A 16,740-nucleotide genomic window follows, 5' to 3' on the forward strand; every position below is an offset into this window, starting at 1 on the left:
ATGTACCAAGACAGCCGTCTCCTCCCCAGCACTATATAAAATCCTATCTAGGTGACGCGTGAGGTCCGCCACCTTCGCACCAGGCAGGCAAGTCACCAGGCGATCCTCACGTCCACCAGCCACCCAGCTATCTATATGCCTAATGATCGAATCACCAAGTACAACAGCTGTCCTAACCTTTCCCTCCCGGGCAACTTCTGTCTCTATCCCTCTTGAGTCTAGTCGTTGTCTACTCCCCTCTGAATTCTCCTGTTTTTAGGGCCCTGTTTCAGTGGCGTAGAAAGGGCGGGGCGGTGGGGGCGGTCCACCCCGGGTGCACGCCGCTGGGGGGGTGTCGGCTCCACTGGTTCCCTGCTCCCTCTGCCACGGAACAGGTTACTTCCTGTTCTGGGGCAGAGGGAGCAGGGAACCAGCGGAACCGACACCCCCCCAGCAGCGTGCACATGGCAGGCAAGAATGCACTCGAGGGGGGGGGCTTGAGTGATGCGCCGAGGGGGGGGTTAATGCGCCGAGGGGGGGTGCACAGTGGTGAACCGCCCCGGGTGGCAGCCACCCTTGCTACGCCACTGCCCTGTTTACTAAGCCACGCTAGAGGCACGTTAGTGCTTTTAGCGCGCACTAACTGTATAGACGCCTGCAATATTCCTATGGGCGCCTACACAGCACGCGCTAATTTTGTGCACACGCTAAAAACGTTAGTGCACCTTAGTAAACAGAGGGGTCCTTTTACAAAGGCACGCTAAAAAATGGCGGTAGTGTAGGCACAGGTTTTGGGTGCGTGCCAATCCATTTTTTAGCACACCTGTAAAAGCCTTTTTTTTTGCCGAAAATGGGCTTGCGGCAAAATGAAAATTTTAGCGCGTCCATTTTGGGCCTGAGACCTTACCGCCAGCCATTGACCTAGCGGTAAAGACTCACATGTTAACCGGGCGGTAATGACCTGCGCGTGCCAAACGCCACTTGGCACGCATCTGTTACGTGCACCAGAAAATAAAAAATATTTTTCAGATGCGCATAGCGGAGGCGCGCCAAAAATGAAATTACCCCAAGAGCCACGGGGTAGTCGGGCAGTAACTCCATTTTGGAGCACGTTGGGCACATGTACACACTTAACGCGGCTTAGTAAAAGGACCCCAGAGCCCTTACTAAGGTGCGCTAGCGTTTTTAGCGCATGCACAAAATCAGCACGCGCTAACTGTATAGGCACCCTTGGAATATTGTGGGCACCTACACAGCGCGTGCTAATGCGCCTCTACCGCATTTTAGTAAATGTATGTAAGCCACCTAGATGTGACTGGTGATGGGCGGGGTAGTAAACCCATAATAAACTTGAAACTCATTTGTTAATGCTTTTTAGTAAACAGGCCCATAAATTAGCTAGCTTTATTTTTTATTTGACATTTATATATGAATACTAAAAAAAATTGCAACAGTTTAGATACATTTGTTGCAACCAGCATGAGGCTGGCACCACTCCCACCAGGCTGACCTCCCTGGTACTTTTAACACACATTAAACTCTTGTTTTGTCCTCTGACCGCACAACTATTGTGTTTATCATTCCTTTAAGTTCACAATAAATAATCTTGACTTGTAGCACAGTCCAGTATAAATAATAATAATAATAATAAAAACAAACACTGGAGTGAGATCATGCTGTTCAAAATGATTAATTTAATTTGTTTCAGAATAAACAATGACACCTTTAATAAAAAATAATTTATCAGTAGCTGAGACTTGGATATAACAGTGTCAAGGGGCTCAATAAATACTCAACAATTTTTAAGCTTCAGAATTTTGGTTATAAATATTGTAAACCACTTTGATATTAATTTGAAAGAAGGTGTAGAAAATATATTAAACTAAACTAATATATTATTATAAACGTGTACTTAGGGGGCAGTTTTCAAGCACTAACCCAATTGACGGACCGATGGTACTGAGCCCATGGAATAATGCTGCTTGTGAGGTGGCTCACAAGTAGTGTTATTCATTTTCCACTGTAGTGATTCCCGTGGTAAATCAAGGTGCGGTAAAAGCCCACCTTTTGCCACACCTTGATAAGGGGGAAATTATTTTTTTGACATTTTGGTACTACATTTGATATTTGTGGTCCTTATAAAGCAAAAATTATGGGGGCACATTAAATCCAAGGTAATCAGCCTTTTTTTAAAACTGACCACTGGTGGTTTTTCTTTATCTAGATATTCAGTGTCAGACTGTGTCTGGACAGCAGCAGTGGATATTCAGCAGCTGATATTTCTCTGATCTAACACGCCCAGATAATAACCCGGGTACCAGTGCTGAATACGGGAAGTACAGTAGAGTCTTCATTAACTGAGTCAACCTTCGGTTATCCAACCCTCCAGATTAACTGACGATCGGTTCACCAGGCTTTGCCCACTCTCCCTCCTGTCGCACCTCCCAACCCCTTCCCACCCTTCCAAACAGATGCAGCTCCACTGCTCCTGGACCCTCCCTTAAGTTCCTCCCCACTCACCAGCTCAACCGCATCCATGGGGCTTCAGAGGCCTGGGCCTCCTCATTGTGTGGCACAGCATCTGCTGTTATGGCTGGTTGGGATCCTCAAGCTCCGCCAGCTGAAGAGACTGTCCAACAGCATTCTCCCAACTGCTCTTGCCCCCACGCATTTGTGAAAACTGAGCATGTGTGGGGTAGGTGCCTTTTCACTTATCCGACAATGGGTCAGTCCTGTTTACGTCAGATAATTCAAGACTCTGCTGTGCCAAAATAACTCCCAGCTCTTCCTTAGCTCTACCTATCAGTACCTGAATAGTGCTGAGGTGGTCAGACATGATATCAGTGTCTGGGACCAGTGAGCACTATTTATCTGGTTAGCTGGTGCTGCTATCTGGATTAACTAGCTTTAAATATCAACCACTACATATATATGTATACTGTGTCTGGAAAAAAGTGAGCCCCTTAAACATAACAACTGCAAACCTGCACTGAATTAGTTAACATTTTACGTGCCCAAAGTGACATCTGTTTCAAACAGTGTTGTGTGGTTTCATAGAAATCCACCTTAATGTTACTGAGATGTCAAATTTTAAATAACACTACACAAAAGTTAAGAGTTTCACAGAAGCAAGAGACCATTATTTTCTCAGAAATTGAGTCGTTAATCCTTTTTTAACTCTGAGTATTTTAATTAAAACGTGATCTTTCTTTTGAGAACATTTTGTTTGTTTATCAACACGCAGTGACATCACGGATGACATCAGTGAGTAAATAATTAAGACATGTTGGAAACTGAGATTTGTGACAGCAGTTTGTAAAACGTGCACTAAACGGTAGATTCAGAAAATGGCACCCAAAGTTAGGAGCCGGAATGGTGCGTGCCAAACGTGAATTCTATAAAGTCAGTTCCATGTGGACCTGTCTTTACAGAATACTAGCTTAAGTCATTCTTGGCCTAACTTTAGGCATGAGCACTTACGCCTGCCTAAAGCTGGTGTAAATGCTTGCACCAAATTATTGTCAGCTAAGCACGAAAAGGAAGTATTACATATCTGTGCCCAAAATCTGGGAATGCCCATGACCTGCCCAGGCACCTCCCTCGGCCACACTATCTTTGTAGTTGCACGTGAGATGAACTAGGCGCGTGGGGTTATAGAATATGGGAACAGAGCAGATACGCGTGTAACCAGTGCCACGAGTACTTGTTAAGGATGATTAGTGATTGTTATCACCAACTTAGTCAATTACTTTATGTGTATCTGCACTCCACACCCCAAATTGCGCACCTTAAGTTTGAGCGAGCTATACAGAATTTGGGGGTAAATGACTAACAAAGAATTAATACAGGAACACTCATGAGTGTCTCCTAAATAGGAGATGCCCTGTGCTAATGGGAATAGGAGAGAAAAAAAGGAAAAATCTTGAAAACAGTGCTGCATAAAATCTGGGCTTAGCATGTGGGAAAGCCCTGCTTTATTTATTTATGACATTCGTATCCCACATTAACCCAAACAAGCTCAGGTTCAATATGGCTTACATTCAAGAAAAACATCAAAAATTTCATACAGTCAGAACTATCTGTATTATATTATAGTATTTAACATATTAGGAATAATGGTGTGTTTGTTATGAAGCTAGGCTAGAGTATTGCTTATGTTGAAGCATATAAGAGAGATAGCAATATTAGTTTATTGTCTTTTGATAAGATACGTACTTAACAGAGAAGCCTTTAGTAATTTACGGAATCTCAGATAATCTTCTAAGTACCTTAATTACTTGGGTAGAGAATTCCAAAGTTTGGTACTCTGATATGTAAAGCCTGCATCAAGGATCGATTTGTAAGAAAGACCTTTGCAGTTTGGATAATGGAGCGTGAGGTATTCTCCAGATGATTTTACTGTATTATGTGAAGGCAGCAGCGTACGAAGGGCGGGGCGGTGGAGGCGGTCCGCCCTGGGTGCACGCCGCTAGAGGGGTGCAGAGAGCAGCCGCGCGCCTGTCGGCTCTGCTGGTTCCCTGCTCCCTCTGCCCCGGAACAGGTTACTTCCTGTTCCGGGGCAGAGGGAGCAGGGAGCCAGTGGAACCAAGAGCCGTGGGGCTGCTCTCAGCAGCCAAGAATGCACCCGGGGGGGGGGGGGGGGGGTCATTGCGATCCGCCCCGGGTGGCAGCTGACCTAGGATCGTCACTGTGTGAAGGTAAATCAATTAGTTGTTGCATGTAGGAGGATGATAAACCATATATGATTTGGTAAACAGTCACGCATATTTTAAAGGCGTTTACAGGAAGCCAGTAGAGTTTTAACAAGAGAGGGGAAGCCTTCTCAAAGCAAGGAGCACTGCATACAAGGCAGGCAGTGGAATTTTGTACTGTTTGTACTTTACAATAATCAGTTATAATGTGTTAAGCCAAGATTCTAGTGCACGTTATTAAAAGGGTCTCTGATTTATGTGTGTATGTAAGTGTATATTTATTTTTGCAAGATTCTCCAGGTTCTAGTCCTGGAGGTAAAATCTTTGAACCAGGAAAGAAAATAATCACTCTGCCTCATCTGAGTTGGAGTCTCACCTTTCCTGTCTTCATTGTCACTGAAACTGCTACAGCTTCTGGAAAATGTTTGGTTTCATCAGGGGAAAAAAAACAAATTAGGGCCTTGTTTACTAGGGTGCACTAGCGTTTTTCGCAAGAGCTAAAAATTACTGCGGGCTAATGCTAGAGACATCCATAGGCATATATGAGTGTCTCTAGCATTAGCACGCAATAATTTTTACAGCGCAGCTTAGTCCCTTAGGGGGTCTCTTACAAAGGCGTGCTAGTGGTTTTAGTACATGCTAGTGATTAGTATGCACTAAATGCTAGAGACGCCCGTAGAAATATTTGGGTGTCTCTAACGTTTAGCACATGCTTATTTTTAGCACACGCTAAAAACGCTAGCGTGCCTTTGTGAAAGGTCCCCTTAGAGAGGTACATAAAAATCATATATACTGTGCTCACAATTTAGAGTGATGTGGAGGGGCATAATCGAACGGGGGCGCCCATCTCTAAGGACGTCCCGGCGAAGGGGCGGGGAAACCCGTATTATCGAAACAAGATGGGCGTCTATCTTTCGTTTCGATAATACGGTCGGGGACGCCCAAATCTCAACATTTAGGTCGACCTTAGAGATGGTCTACCTAAATGTTGAGATGGTCGACCTTAGAGATGGTCGTCCCCGGTTTTCGGCAATAATGGAAACTGAAGACGCCCATCTCAAAAACAACCAAATCCAAGGCATTTGGTCGTGGGAGGTGCCACCATTCGTAGTGCACTGGTCCCCCTGACATGCAAAGACACCAACCGTGCACCCTAGGGGGCATTGCAGTGGACTTCACAAATTGCTCCCAGGTGCATAGCTTCCTTACCTTCGGTGCTGAGCCCCCTAAAACCCACTCCCCACAACTGTACACCACTACCATAGCCCTAAGAGGTGAAGGGGGGCACCTACATGTAGGTACAGTGGGTTTTGAAGGGCTCACATTTACCAGCACAAGTGTAACAGGTGGGGGGGGATGGGCCTGGGTCCACCTGCCTGAACTGCACTGCACCCACTAAAACTGCTCCAGGGACCTGCATACTGCTGTCATGGAGCTGGGTATGACATATGAGGCTGGCATAGAGGCTAACAAAAATTTTTTTAAATGTTTTTGTTTAGGGTGGGAGGGGCTTGGTGACCACTGGGGGAGTAAGGGGAGGTCATCCCCGATTCCCTCTGGTGGTCATCTGGTCAGTTCGGGCACCTTTTTGAGGCTTGGTTGTTAAAAAAAAATGGACCAAGTAAAGTCGACCAAATGCTCATCACGGACGCCCTTTTTTTTTCCATTATCGGCCGAGGACGCCCATCTCTTAAGCACACCCCAGTCCCGCCTTTGCTACACCTCCGACACGCCCCCATGAACTTTGGTTGTCCTCTCAATGGACTGCAGTTGAGGGCACCCAAAATCGGCTTTCGATTATGCCGATTTGAGCGACCCTGAGAGAAGGATGCCCATCTCCCGATTTTTGTCGGAAGATGGGCGTCCTTCTCTTTCGAAAATGCCCCTGATAGTCACAAAATTAGCAAGCAGCTCTAAACCACCCCTAAATCACTAAGGGGCCCTTTTACAAAGGCGTGGGAGGGCTAACTCATGAGTTGCATGCGCCAAATTGTCAGTATCACTGGGCTAGCACATGCACCTGGCAGTAATTCTGAGTTTGGCGCTGAATCTCACGGTAGAAAATAATTTTCCATTTTCTACCTCGGGTCGTTCCCGGCGGAGACGGGCAGTGGGTGTGAGCTCCACGGTTACCGCATGGGTAGCGCATGAGCCTTTACCACTAACTCAGTGGGGTGGCGTTAAGGGCTCAGGCCGTAAATAGACGTGCGCTAGTTTTAATTTTTCCACATGTCTATTTCCCTGCCCGTAAAAATCTTTATTCCAGACGTGGTAAAGAAATGGCCCAGCACACATCCAAAACACACGCCCACACTACTACTGGCCACGTTTTACTGGACCTTTGTATAGGACCCCAAAGGGCTCTGTTTATTAAGCCACTCTGTAGTGCTAGCGTTTTTAGCACGCACTAAAAATTAGTGTGCAGTAATGCTGGAGACATCCATATGGATGTCTCTAGCGTTAAAGTGCGCTAAGTTTTAGTGCACGCTAAAAACGCTAGCATGCCTTAGTAAACAGGGCCCTAAGATCAAAGTGGAGAAACTTCTTAGCTTAGTTTCTAACTTATACATGGTTTTATTAATGAATATAAACTGCATCACAGAACCAACCTTGAAATGAGGCCTAGTCTTATGTTGTACAGCTAAACTTAAAGGCCCCAATTTAATTATTTTATATGTTTCAATTTAGCTTTAAAAATAAACATGTTTGTTAGAAGTGAAACAGGTTTGATTTATAAAAGAACATGTGATAGATGATAAACAAGACCTTACTTAACATACCACTCAAGTGCCCAACTCTTAATATTTCACATTTCCAGAACCTGTTTCTTAAAGGTTACTGACCAATGTTAACCCAAGAGGTGCTTTTACTATGCTGTGGTAAAAAGTGGCCTTTGCATGCCCTTACACAGATTTTTCCCATGCGCTAAGGCCATTTTTTATCACAGCTGGAAAATGGCTAATTTTTTCTTTTTTTTTTCTATTAATGGCCACACACTAACATCGCACAAGGGGGTGATCCCTTCAAACTTCCTACTTTCAACACTGTAACGTCCCTTAATATAAGGCCAGAGAAATTGTAATGTTTGCGTTCACTGTCTAATGCACAAAAAGATAGTAATTTCAGCTTTCACTTAGCTTAATATGGTGCTTCCTTTTCCACAAGTAGAGACCGTGACCTACGACGGCCAGCGTTTCGTCAGCCTGCTTCAGGGTCTGTCGGTCAGAAAGTTAGCATGAGACCTCTGCACGTATCTTAGCAGAGGAGGAAGACCTTTTTGAGCCAATGATGAAGCAGTCCTGCTCCCTCTGTTCAGTAACACTGGGAGCTTCTTGAGGCTTTTTTCCCTCCTTACGCTTCTTAATAACTTTGCAAGTCAGACTCTGAAATGAGTATCTCTTGTTAGATATATTTGTGTAGACACACGCTAACATTGCCATTAGCATGCGACCATTAAAAAGAATTACAACTCCTGTTTTTGTGGGCTGTAAGGGCTCATGCAGTAATTCTGCGCTAATTAGTTAGGGGCCCTTTTACAAAGGCACAGTAGGCTCTATGCGCATACAGCATGCGCCAAAGCAAGACTACAACTAGGCTGGCACGCCGCCAGTGGTAATTTCAGGCCTGGCACACACCCCCATGATGCCAAGACAAATTATTTTTTTATTTCCTACCGCACTCGGTGTTTCTGGCGTTAATCGGCAGCTTGTGCATGCCAACCAGTGTGTAGCATGTGAGCCCTTACCGCAAGGTCAATGGGTGGCGGTAAGGTCTCTGGCCAAAAATGGAAACGCACTGGTTTCAATTTTAACGCACATCCATTTTCCGGCTCCTTTAAAAAAGGCCCTTTTTCCTAGGCATGGTAAAAAAAAATGGCCCAGCAAGCACCCAAAAGGTATGCTCGCACTACCGCAGGCCATGTTTTACCGTGGCTTAGTAAAAGGACCCCTTAGAGCATGGTAATGCGGAAGCACTAACTGATTAGCGCAGGAATACATACCCCTCCAAAAATATTTTTTAGCACAGTGGTAGCAAGCACAGATTTGGAACTTACCTGCAGTAAGCCTGTGCCAGTGCTTACTGTAGGTTAGTAAAATTACCCCCCAAATTATTAACTGGGCACAAGTTTGACTATCTAAAGATCCAAGGGTTTTTAACTTGCAAGGTTGCTGGACTTATACATTCTCTTTACTTTTCCACTATTAAAAAGAACAAAGTAGACAACAGATATACTACAAATATTCACATGTTTTGTGATGTCAAGTAACCATTTTTCTACTATCAGGCTTGGGCTTTATATTTTACCAAAAAAAAAAGTGTTCATTTTTCTACATCTTAAGGAAAACCCCCCAACTATCTTTGGGACCCTTTTACTAAGCTGCGTAGGCACGTATGCATGTCCTACACACGTCAGTTTGAAGTTACCGCATGGCCTTTGCAGTAATTTCATTTTTGACGCATGTCCGCTACGTGCCATGGAAAATATTTTTATTTTCTGGCGTGCGGGCAGTAATCGACATTGTTCGCGTGCTGATGATTACCACCCGGTTAACGCATGAGACTTCACCGCTAGGTCAATGGGTGGCAGTAAAGTCTCAGGCCCAAAATGGACACACGCCAATTTTTATTTTGCCCCACGTCCATTTTCGGCATTAAAAAAGCCCTATTTTGCAGGTGTGTTGAAAAATTGATTTGCGCACACCAAATACACATGTCTAGACCAGCGCAGGCCATTTTTTGGCGCATCTTAGTAAAAGGACCCCTTTATTTCTTTTAAATCAAAGAAATATTAGAAAGTAAACAGGTGAATATCTAGGTTGTAATGTTTTCTATTCTTAAAAACAGTGGTGTTCTGTGAGTCTCACAATAGAAGGGAAAGGAGAGGGGGGAAGAAGGTGCAGAGGAAGGAGGAGAGATTGAACTGCAGGAGGAAAACTGGAAAGTTCAGTAAGCAGTAAAAGTGAGGGCAAGAGGAGAGAAAGAAAGGGGAAGGAGCAAAGGTGAAGTAGGAGAGAAGAGAGCTTCAGTACTCAAGAAGAATCAATAGGCACAAGAAGCAGAAGAGAGGAGGAGAGAGAGAGAGACAGAACAGAAAAGATGTGAGGATGTGAGAAGCAGGGAATAGGGAAGGAAAGAAGAATGAGGGGCAAGAGCAGAGGGGAAAATAGAAGAGATGGTACAGAGAATCAGAGGGGAGAAGAAACAGGTCAAAGGCAAAGAATCCAAGGCTAATTGTTAGGGGGAGGGAGAAACTCAATTTCTGCACATTCTGTCTTCCCCCTCACCTGAAATTGATATAGTCCCACAGCATACTTTCCATCCTTCACTGCAGCAACTCCAGCCTCTTTATTTCCTTCTCTATTCTTGGCAACCTTCTGTCCTTCGTTGCAAACCAGGCACCTCATCCGTTGTGTCTCCAGCACTCCCAGCTCATATCCAAACCAATTTCTCTTCCTGTCTTTGGGGGATATGCTTAAAAGTCGCCATTAACATCTGCATATGTAAATAGCCAATACTGAACCTACTGAACGTGAAACAGCAATCGATGCTAATGGCTAAAATGTAAAAGTAAAAGTCCAGTGAATGCAACTAGTGTTAATGTTTATATCCCAACAACTTTATTACTCTGTAATTCAGTCCACTTTGCTTTTAGTAAAACTAAATTTTGAAAATGACTATTATTGCAGGTGCGCTTGTGAGTCATTATTAAATCAACACATGCGCTGGCAGGGTTCCTTCCAATCAGACCACTCTGCAAGACTACTACTGTCTTTACACTGGGTCTGCGGGTGTTGATCAAGGGAAACTCTGTCTGAAACACTTGACTTCCATATGGCAAAGAAGACTTTATCACAGTGGCGTCCCTTAGTCAGCTGCCACCCGGGGTGGGTTGCCATTGCGCACCCTCCCCAGGTGCAGCACGACACTCCCCCCCCCCCCCCCCCGGGTGCATTCTTCCTACCTGCTGGGGACAGCCACGCGGCTGTCTCCTCCGTTGGTTCCCTGCTCTCTCTGCCCCAGAACAGGAAGTAACAGCAGAGAGAGCAGGGAACCAGCGGAGCCAACAGCCACGTGGCTGCTCCCTGCACCTCTCCTGGAGAGCGCACCTGGGGCGGACCACCGCCCCGCCCTCGGTACGCCACTGCTTTTTTATCATCATCATCATTATCATCTGCATTGGAAGTAGTGCTGTCTAACTCATCACTTGCATTGTCATCTTCATCTTCGATATCGTCATGATGTCCAGTTACAGAGAAGTCGTTCACACAGTTGGAATCACTGTCTGTTATTTTAACAATGTTTTCAGTGGTGGCAAACTCCATATGAATGTTCTAGTCAAAAACCAAACTGACAAGAAGCATAGCTTTTTCCTGGACCTCAGAATGTGATGTTTTAAATGGCAAATACCATATTTTTAGTTAAGGGGGTGTCATTATGGAATTCATTTTCATTTTTTATTAGAATGGAGATAAATTATCTTATGTTTAGAAAGAAGTTAGACATATCTATTCCCTGAGGAATAGTCTGCTGGATAATTTTAAATTTAATGTATGTTGGTTTTGATTTTAATGTTTTATTGTGATGTATTCCTACATTCTATATTTGTCAGATTTTTGGCTTAGAGTTTTGTAAACTGCACTGAACCCTGTAAAGGGGAGTTTAGCGGTCAACAATAATAGAATTGATATTGATACTCAAAGGAAACCACATGCAAATGAGATACGCGGAAAGACTACATGCAGCCCGGTAGAGATAGCGCCTAGCACATGCGCAGAATGGTCTCATGGTGAGCGGTAATGTTATGCACGTGCCCAAGAAATGATAACATCTGTGTCATACACAAGAACGTGACTCTATTGCAGCAGACTTTTATAACGACAGAAAACGATTGCATTGACTGACATCATATGTGTTCATAAGGAGTGATTCATTATTTATTGTTCCACGACACTGCTACGTTCGGAACAGACACACATATAGGGCCTTATTCTATAAAGGTTATGCTCCTAAATTTATGAGCATAATTTATACTAAATTTATGCTCCTAAATTACGAGCATAATCTATTTTGGAGCATAGGTTATGCTCGTAATTTAGGTTACGTTGGTACTATTTTTCATGTATTTTCTATATTTGATGAATATAATTTTTTACATATGACAATTTGTTACATATATATTTTTGTTAGACCCCTGATGTAGGCATCTGCTGAAACACAGCCCATATCAGGTCCATCCTGAATAAACATTTTCTGATGCTACCCAATTTAGAAGCCCCATTGTGCTTTTTGTACTTCTCTTTAATGTCTGTACTTTGGATTCCCCCTGTTTGGTTCATTTAATTGCATAACACACTAGAATAACAATATTTTCCAGATATTGCTGTCTGCTACCTGTTCAAGTAATCCATCTGTGTTCTAGAGGTAAAGCAACTTAAGTTACATTGGAACCCAAACTCATCGTTCTCTCTTCAGTATCACCTACAAAATGTAAAGAGTTATCCAATATATCCTATTCTCAGAAGCTACAAAAACATATTTATTGTAAACATTAGTCATTCCTGCCATTGAGCCTTCCCTTGGAAACTCATCAAACATTTTGCTTGGGAAAGATTTGTGTAAGCTAACGCTTAGATCCTAATTATCTATGTTATGGTAAGAAAGATGTTTCCTTTTTCATAGTATGAAACAATAGCTACTAAGATTCATATATTTGTATATTGCATCTCCGTTCCAAGATTTATGACACTTACACACTGTCCACTCTTTCAGGAGGAAAATGAGATTCCTGCCAACGTTTTTGTCAAAGATCCTGTATCCGTTGCAAGTGTGACAGAAGGGCAGGAAGAACCTGTGGATGAGAACAAAGTTCTGGAAGAGACCATGCACACAGTAAGCCTGTCCTCCGATGAGGAGATCACTCATGAAGACGAGGCACTCGAAGACAGCACAGAGGAGAGGCTGGGGGAATCGAGAGCTGAAAAGCTGAAGAAATCCAGCCTTAAAAAGGTGGACAGCCTCAAAAAGGCCTTTTCCCGCCAGAACCTTGAGAAAAAGATGAACAAGATTGTATCTCCAGAAAGAAGGGAGAAGATTAAGAAATCATTTACCTCGACCCAGCACAAAGCAGGGTCCCCTTTCAAAGTGGCACCACTCACTTTGAGTCTAAAGAAATCTCGTCAAAAAGAACCTGCTACAGAAAATGAAGAAAAATCAGAGGAACCAGTGGCAGATGCTCAAGCTGTCAATGAGCAGGAGAAAACTGCATTAAGTGAGGTAGATTCAGAAAAGCCAACTTCCACAGCAGAAACAAAAGCAGCAGAAGCTGATGTTAGAGAGAAAGGAGTCAAGGCAACAGAAAATGTAAGGAGGAATAGTAGCATAGAGCTTACAATTGTTGAAGACCATGAAGAGTTTGAGACAATATTAGACACGTCTAACAAGAAACGCTTTGAAGAGGAAGAGGGCACAAAAACTACTGACCATGAAGAAGAATTTTTTGAGAAGCCTGCTCATCCAGCTGTTCTCCAGATAGACCAAAATGCTTAACTACTGACGTTTTCTCCATACTATTAAATGCAGCTGTTTTTAATACAGTGAATGACACCACGTATATTTGTAGGCATGTTGCATATATGAACTAATAATGTATTTGTGTGGATCATGCCTCCTTACTGACCTCATTTGTCTGACACTGCATGAAGGTAGAACTACTGGTGCTTCACAAGAGCCTGCCTCCAGATCCAGTTGCGTGAGCATACACTAAAACTAACGGAAAACCATATCAGAAAAATGAAAATATTAACCCTCATGTGGTCATTCCAACTATTTATCTGCAAATATCCTGAAAAACAACACAACTGATTTATTCTGGGGAAGTTTAAAATCTAGAAGTTTCCATATTCAGGAAAATCACCAAGTGACATCTCTTGCAAGCTTCAGCAATGGCTCTGATTATGACCTTGTTCCTGGACATTTAATTTTTGTTTCAATTTGTGACATGAATTACATCAGTTTCTAGGCTATCCAGGACAATAACATATACAAACCTACTGTTTTCCTTGGCCAGCTCAACTTCTTAATAAATATTTTCATCTGCCATGGAAGCAGGCCAGTCTCTGCCTGGCAATCATGTGAAATACCTAATGGGGTGAGGAATGGGTGGGGCACATGTCTTACTTATGCTAATTTCTAACTAGCTGGAGGTGTTAGAACTCAACAGCAACACTGTGTTTGTAGAGGTATTTTCACATCCTGTTTCTGCCAGGAAGTCATTCTGTTTGTTATTCACTTACCAGAACCATTTGTGTTTACTTGGTAAATGGAATGAAGGAGGGTAGAAAAAGAATATATAAGAAGCTACTGTACTTAAAGTGAAATATAAGACAAGAAGAAGAAAAAAACAGCGAGAGAGAGAGATCAGATCAAGCATAAGTAGTAATCTGATTACCTGTTTCCTAACTCTAAATCCTTGTACCTGCACTGAATTATATTGAGAAATAGTTTTATAGTATAATCTCTCTAAATAATAATTTCCAGCACCATAATTTATGCATATCTATATATATATATACTTACATACCATAGAACCACAGATTTTGCTGACGGAATGCAACTAGTTGGTCTGTATTCAAGCAGTGATGAGCAGGAGGGAAACTATGTCCTTGATTTTGCAGATCCTTTGTGCCAGGTCTGCCTTGCAAAAAAGACTCGGCAAAATAAAGCCTTGTACAGTTCAGTATCTGCTTATAGGCTGTACTTTTTCCATGTACCCTAAAGCATGGCTGTCAAACTTCTGACCTTAACGACTGCAGGCTGGTGGTCGAGTTTTCAAGATATGCCTAACAAATATGTATGAGCTAGATTTGCATGCGCTCTGCCTCAGTTGCATGCAGATCTCTCTTTTGTGTATTCTCTATGGATATCCTGAAAACCCAATGGTTTTCAGCCCTTAAGGAACCGAGTTTGAGACCCCTGCATAAAGAAACTGATTGTGCATTGTAAACTTTGTTTTCCCCCTCTGCCCTTCTTTCCCCCAATAAAATATTACTTGAATACAGTGCACACACAATATAAAAGCAGAGATCTATCAATAAGATTCAATGTACATTTCATTATTTCTGTCGCTTTGTAACAATATGTCAAGTCACTAAACGCTGCTTTCTTCACAATATATTTAGACTTATAAAATCTCCATGCATTGGACTAATTTTGTTTTATAGACCTCGGAAGTCACCATTTGCCAGAGGTAGCGTTCAGTCAGCATATCATAGTGCCAAACTTACATCTAGCACTGAGCAGGCACCATATTGAATTAAACTCTTAGTGGTGTCTACTATAAAACTCGGACTAAGAAGTTTTATTATTTGAATTTTTTTTATTGAAAATGCAATAAAGAGAAACAAACAGTCCCCAAAGTCTCCCTCCCCCACCCCACCACAAATCATACAATCAATACATCAATATCATCTGTAAACAGACTCTTCTACTGAGCCAGGACTCTTAAGGCCCAGTAGCTATATTCTAGGTTGTACCCTACCCCTAAACCCTTCCCTTACCCTCCTCCCCCCCCCCCCCCCCCCCCCCCAGTGTTAAGCTAACGGTTCTGTATGGAATCTATTTATCAGATGGCCCTAAGAGATAATTGCTGCAGGTATAGTCCCCAAACCAACATTAATGTATTTTCCAATCTGGGTGAAAGGTGCCCCTCCCCCTGCCGAGACTCCCACAACAGTAGCTCGTGTAATTTGTTCCTCCAATATTAAAAGGTTGGGGGAGAATCTGAGAGCCAATGATTGAGAATACATTTTTTCCCCAGGAAATGCATTACTCCTAAAGTGCAAGAATGTTCTAGAATGGTATAGGATTTGGCAGCTAAGATTTAATGCTAAAAAATGCAGGGTCATGCATTTAGGCTGCAAAACCCCAAGGGAGTGGTACAGTATAGGGAATGAAGTACTTCTATGCACAGATTTGATGATCTAAGATGGCCAAACGCCAAACTGGCAGAAAAAGCAATGTCAAAAGCCAGAAGTATGTTTGGGTGCATAAGGAGAGGAACAGCCAGCAGGAAAACGGAGGTGATAGTGCTTCTTTATAAGCCCTGGTGAGACCTCCAAGAGTACTGTGTACAATTTGAGAATCTACACCTTTAGAAAGACATAAACATGATGGAGTCAATCCACAGGGTGGCCACTAAAATGGTCAGTGGTCTTTGTCATAAAACATATGTCAATATGTATACTTTGGAAGAAAGATGGAAAGAGCAGCAACGATAGAGACAATCACTTAAATACCTCCATGGCATAAATGCACAGGAGGCAAGTCTCAGCTGAAATGAAGCTTTGGAATGAGGGGGCATAGGATGAAGGTGAAAGTTGATAGACTCTGGAGTAATCCAAAGAAGTAGTTCATTATGGAAAGGCGGAGGATGCGTGGAATATCGTTCTGATAGAGAAAGTGGAGATGAAGACAGTATCTGAATTAAAGAAAACTTGGGACAAGTACATAAGATTTGTAAGGGAAAGAAAGGGATAGTAGATAGTATGATGGGCAGGCTGAATAGGACATATGGAGGGGCATAATCGAACGAAAACGTCTATCTCCATGGGCGTTTATCTCCGAGAACGGGTCCGTGAAGGGGCGGACCGAACCGTATTTTCGCAAAAAATAGACGTCCATGTTTTATTCGACAATTTGTGAGCTGGGCGTTTTTGTTTTTCAGTGATAATGGAAAATGAAAGCGCCCAGCTCAAAAATGAATAAATCCAAGGCATTTGTTCGTGGGAGGGGCCAAGATTCGTAGTGCACTGGTCCCCCTCACATGCCAGGACACCAACCGGGCACCCTAGGGGGCACTTTTACAAAAACAAAAAAAAAGGTAAAAGAGCTCCCAGGTGCATAGCACCCTTCCCTTGTGTGTTGAGCCCCCCAAATCCCCCTCAAAACCCATTGCCCACAAGTCTACACCATTACTATAGCCCTAAGGGGTGAAGGGGGGCACCTACATGTGGGTACAGTGGGTTTGGGGAGGTTGGACGACTAAGCATTAAGCAGCACAATTGTAACAGGT

General features: G+C 43.2%; 1 protein-coding gene across 1 annotated transcript in view; it reads left to right on the top strand.

The window, feature by feature from the left end:
- Positions 1-16,236, top strand: part of CAVIN2 (caveolae associated protein 2) — a 30,564-nt gene extending 14,328 nt beyond the window's left edge. The window contains exon 2 of the mRNA XM_030209790.1: positions 12,441-16,236. Within this exon, the coding sequence (XP_030065650.1) occupies positions 12,441-13,217 (777 nt within the window). The 3' untranslated portion in view covers positions 13,218-16,236. The remainder of the gene's footprint in view (positions 1-12,440) is intronic.
- Positions 16,237-16,740: the final 504 nt, after the last annotated feature.

This window comes from Microcaecilia unicolor, chromosome 7 (assembly GCF_901765095.1).
Source record: "Microcaecilia unicolor chromosome 7, aMicUni1.1, whole genome shotgun sequence".
Lineage (NCBI taxonomy): Eukaryota > Metazoa > Chordata > Amphibia > Gymnophiona > Siphonopidae > Microcaecilia > Microcaecilia unicolor.